General features: G+C 46.3%; 1 protein-coding gene across 1 annotated transcript; it reads right to left on the reverse strand.

Moving 5' to 3' along the window:
• Window positions 1–380: 380 nt before the first annotated feature.
• LOC123168118 (uncharacterized) lies at window positions 381–3,486 on the reverse strand. The gene is made up of 4 exons (XM_044585984.1): window positions 3,152–3,486; window positions 2,313–2,574; window positions 1,970–2,037; window positions 381–1,494 (listed from the first exon to the last, which is right to left on the reverse strand). The coding sequence occupies exons 1-4, from the start codon at window positions 3,452–3,454 to the stop codon at window positions 1,150–1,152; spliced, it is 978 nt and encodes a 325-aa protein (XP_044441919.1). The 5' UTR covers window positions 3,455–3,486; the 3' UTR covers window positions 381–1,149.
• Window positions 3,487–5,415: the final 1,929 nt, after the last annotated feature.

Raw genomic sequence — 5,415 nt, forward strand, 5'->3', positions numbered from 1 at the left:
GAGGTTGAGTTTTGCCTAGTTAGTGTTTCCTGTTTCACCTTTCTGTGCTTCTGATCTTCTTCTTGTTACACCTTTATCATAATGTCTTGTTCATCACTCACACTCAGCCTTCCTGGTTCATGGGATGGAAATGATTAGCATAAATGTGACACCTCAAGAAAAATGCAGAGGTCTTATGACCAATCACGGAAGACAGCCATGCATTAAATTTTCACCAAAAAAATTTGTAGAGCACAGGTGTTCAGCCAAGACCAGTCAAGGCCAACCACCAGGCAACAGCAACCGCATCATCAGACAGGACAATGCAAATGATTAGCAGCAAGCATGAGACAGGAACCTTCTGACGGCCCCCAATTAACAAGCATAATCACACAATCAACAATCATAATCACAGATGCCTCTTCATGGACAGATTAATACTCTGGATCTGGAGACATCACAGGTTGGCAACCATTCTCTGCTCTCCACATGTACATGATACATGTACTAGACACCACAGGTGTCCAAAATTGGCAAATCATTTGGCCTGACGGGTGCATACAAAAGTCAAAGATTTGCAGATAACACAGGGACAAACAGCCCCAAATCATGAATGGAACAAAACACATCAACAGAAGCTTCCCATACCAACAGACAGAAACTAGAGTCTACATACAGGGTTGCATTTAAAAAATGAACATCATCCAAATACAGTCGATGGCAAAGGAGCAACAATCTAGCTGTCATGTCTTGGAACCGGATAGAACTCCCTGAAGCCTTATAAATAGACCACCACGCAGGGAGCAGACATCAAGCATAAGTGCAAGCAAGCAACCAAGGAAGCTCACAGAAAGACATCTCCTTCACCACCATGGGCGAGAGAGTTTGTGCCGGCGATCTCATCAGAGTCTACAAGGGTGAAAGGCGGAGCGGGGTTCGGCCGCTGCCACGTCGTGGGCAGATAAAGGTGAGGATCGCACACATCGTGATGCACTCCGTCGCTTCGGCACTCCTCCTCAGGACTACTGCGTCGCAGCTTCCAGTTCTTGACGACAAGTGAATGTAACTAACTCTGTACATGTTAGGATTTGTTCTAAACCGCTCCCCCTTGTAACCATTTTTATCGGTTCAAGAAAGTTGCTTCTCTTTCTGCACATCATGGTGTGGGCTTCATGAATGATGATTGGGTGGTTCGTTCTCGCTTTTCGTGCCTTGATCTTCTTGTCTTGCATCCTTTTCGCCCTCATTTTGATCCCTACCAGGCTGTTTACCATCTGTTTCGCTCTTGTCATCAGATGTTTCATCATCTGAACTTGACGATGCATCATTCATAAGGCTCTTCGATGGCTTCATACTGATGCCAATAATGCTTCTGATCCATGTCCCCTCGAAAAGAGTATTGCTTGTTGAGCCAGCTGTATCATCCGCATCTGATGGTGTACTCAAAGGCGAACCAGTCAAATATGTGGATGCAGCTTTGCATGCAGTAAAAATCTCCTTTTTCGCCTGTTTGAGCTGTTTGAAAGATCAAAAGGTCAGCATCTAATCAATGTATGCGTCTCAATACATAAAGTGACAACACTCAGATTGTATCCAAGCCGGCACAGCAGATAAGGCTATTGCTATTGTTCCTAGGTCTGCAGCTTTCTTCAGAAGTACCTTTCTGAACCAGAGTGACGGAGAATAACAATTTCAAAAAGAAATTCTTCTTTCCGACACGTAGCATGAATATTTATTCTTCGCTCAGTATTCCACAGTGTTTCTGGTTTAAAACGGCCATATTCAGTGATTTATTCAAAGGTTGATTAACAAGGCCATACGATTCTTGCTGTTAAGTTGCCCAGCTATGAGGTTCTGAAAAATTCTAGTAATATATGGGACTAGGGAGACTTACGAGGGCAAACATGACAAATTCTAGTGATACTGCAAGTAGCTAGAAAATCCTAGACAGGACATAAAACTAGCAGAAAATCCCAGAAGGTATGCACACCTTTTCCGCTGTAGTTTCAGCAGCCTCCAGAGCTGCGTCTCCAGCATTAGCAAAGCGATTGACCCAACCTGAACATGTACATAGTTAGAATTTTGTTGCAAAATCTGAAGCAATTGACAAGAATTTTTTTAATCATTCTTCATCGTAAACATGGGTACAGTAAGGTAATCACTTGGATTAATACATAAGTTGAAGACAACACAGCATTAGAATTCTAGCTTCGACGGGTTACCTTTGGCTACAGAGTTTTCCTAAAAGGATCTTTTGCTTTCGGCAACCATCATCAAACAGGAACAAGTGTGCAATGTATCTGAGAATAAATCATCAAACAACAGAAAAGAACCTGGAAGTTTTGGCACGCCGAGCTTGTCGCAAAACTCGTTGCAGAAGTGGTTGCAGTTCCTCGAGAGGAGCTCGTATGAGGCTCCAGGCCATTCCCGGCTGAGCTCCCGCGCTATCTGATTTACCGTGCGTGGCGAGCAGCTTGTCTTCCCCAGCACAATGGACTCGCGGAATGTGTACATGGGGTTCTTGGCCGGGGGGCAGCTGAAAACCCCGCTGCCGTTCTCGCAGTAGCCGAATGACCATTCCTCGTTTCCATAGACCTGTTGGCAACACGCAGCAAGCCGATCAATAGCTAGGCCTAGGCGCACGTGTTATCTAAGAGCCTCAGGTAATGGAAAACGAACATACAGTAATGTAGGAGTATCCTGCCATGTATGGTGCTCTGAATCAGAACATTTCATAAAAGTAGCAGAAAGCAGATCAATGTATATTTCATTCCAAAAATGGCAGGTAAAATGTTTTCTGCATGATCCCTATCAGACTGACACTTGTTCCACCGATAATCCTGCATTCTGACTGACTGAACATGGAACCTCAAAGTTCCCATTGAGCAATTCAATTCATGAAAACACGCATCAAGTAAATCTGTCACGGTCACACATATCAACGAGAGGGAATCAGGTTTTCTACACACTTCCCAAATCCATACCAAGAAATCACCCAGGTTGTGCAAAACCTGTACAGTTTTTTGGGGACAGACTGTACCGAGAAACTACAGTTTAGGCGGCGAATGGATTCGCCTGAGATCCAATCTCCTTGGCACCGGAGACAGCGCGGAGGAGAAAGAAACGAAGAGGGGAGATGCGGCGGCGGCGGCGGCGGGGAATGGGGACGGACCTGGATGGCGGTGTGGAAGATGCCGCCGAGGCCGATGCCATCCTTGAAGATGCGGTTGATCTGGAGGACGGTGGCGCCGCCGCCCCCGGCGCCGTCGGGGCCGCTGCAGGCGACGTCGTAGACGTGCGCCACCACCTCCTGCTCCTTCCCCTGCTCCGGCTCCGGCTCCGGCTCCTTGCCGGAGACGACCGCGGATCGCTGCAACTGCAGCGTCATGCCGGTGGTGGGGTCCGTCCGTCGGTGACTGGCCGGGTCCGGCTCCGGCCCCGTGTGGGTCTCTGCACATTCTGTTTTGTTCGTCATTTAATTTTGCAGTTAACCACCTCTGTAGTAACTGCAACAAGTTTAAGTGGTGGTGTGGCCTTTATCTTCTCATTCACAAGACTAATTACTCTTCTATATAGACATAAAGACGGTGCTAGACAACAACTCGGAAATCAGTCGGGTCGGTAGCCGTCTGTTTTCGCCTGTGTAACCATCATTCATCTCCCGAGTCAGCGAACACAATGTCACGGGATGAAACTAGTACCATGACAGCATAACCTGCCCACGATGTAGCGTCACCTTGTTTGGTTGTTCAGCGGAGTGCTGGTTATTCGCTTGCACCAGCCCGCCATACTCTCGTTGCTTCGTAGCAGCAGCCCACCACCGACAGGGGCGCGGTTCCGGCCTGCGGGCCATGTAAAACTGTCGCCCGCCCCATAGCATCGCCGGTGTTGGCGAGTGTTGCATGGCAGCACCAATAACTGTAGACTAGATGCATCGCATCACTAGTGACCCTGCGGCGTCGCGATCCCATCTGGCTTGTAACCATCGACGAGTGCTGCATCATAGCACTGGTGACCTTACCGCGTCGCTCCCATCCAACCTGCAGCAATAGACGAGTGCTGCATCGCAGCACCAGTGATGCTGCGTTGTTGCCTCTCTATAGCGTTGTGGCCCATGTAGCTTGAAGCCCTTTGCATCCCAGCATAGGCGGCATCGACGAATGATGGAGCAATGCAGGGTGCTTGAGGAAGCAACGCTCGTGGCAACCGTGGTCAGGCTTGGAGCACTGCCCTCGTCTTACTTCTGCGGCAGCCCCCACCTCCACTCCCCCGGTGCATCTCTTTCTTTGTGCCATAGAATTTTGCAGCAGATCTATGTATTTGGAAGGTGTGTGGCATGCTTGTGGAGTTGGGAGAGGGGGTGCGAGGGATGATTTTGACAGAGGCCGCAGTCATGTCATGCGGCAACTGTTTTCAACCAGAGAGAGAGGAGGAAGAGATAGATAGATAGATATAGATAGATAGATAGAGAGAGAGAGAGAGAGAAGAGAGGAGAGATGGGATGGAGGACGCGCATGGGGGAAGAATGAGGAAACAAGATACTTCTAGTGTGCAGATAAGGTTGGACGATGCGGGGGCATGTGAGTCCCATTCGGCGCGTGCCAAGCTACGAAGTCGGTTGACAACGCGAGTGATTAATCAGTCGAATGACATATAGAGTTTTCAAAACATAAAGGGTTTACACTTGACATGCACATGACAAAAATGTATGGTAGTGGAGAATAATCCAAAAAAACTTTTCTTTTTCAAAAATTAGTTTACTAGGTTTGCAACATTACTAAACTAATTTTTGGTCACATATAATTATACAAGTCATACTTCTCTTGGATACTTAAAGGGCGAATAATCTTGGATATTTTGTCAAATTTGAAGAAAAAGATAGGTGACCAAATTATTGGCATGCCCTTCTAGAAAACGTGACATCCAATGAGAAATTGTCACACTAAGTGTAAACTTTAGATGAAAACTATGTAACTTGTATAGATTTGGTTTCCATACAAACACCGGGAAATTTTGCGTCCCCATCATGACTGATTAAAATCTTGACATTCAGATTTACACCTATAAAACTACATTCGGCAAAGGGAAAAAAATCATGAATATACCACCACTCTCCTGAACCTCTGTCATAGGTGATCAAAGAAACACGTCTACACAATTATGTGCCGTGTGCCCATGGTCTATGCACCCGAATGCATGTACCTTATAATCGAAAGTAGCACCTCAAACAAAATAGAAAGTAAAAACAAACCTACAACGAGCAGCTTGAAAATATAGAATATCTTTGTTGGGAGAAAATAAAACACAACATGTTTGCCCACCAAACAAGAATGAAAAAGAATTGTGCATTTTTTATTATAAAAAAAAGAGAGAAAAGAAAACCAGACTTTTGCTAGGTTGGGTTGGATACTTGGAGTGTTGGACAGTGCAACCACC

Source organism: Triticum aestivum, chromosome 7D (assembly GCF_018294505.1).
Source record: "Triticum aestivum cultivar Chinese Spring chromosome 7D, IWGSC CS RefSeq v2.1, whole genome shotgun sequence".
Taxonomy (NCBI): domain Eukaryota; kingdom Viridiplantae; phylum Streptophyta; class Magnoliopsida; order Poales; family Poaceae; genus Triticum; species Triticum aestivum.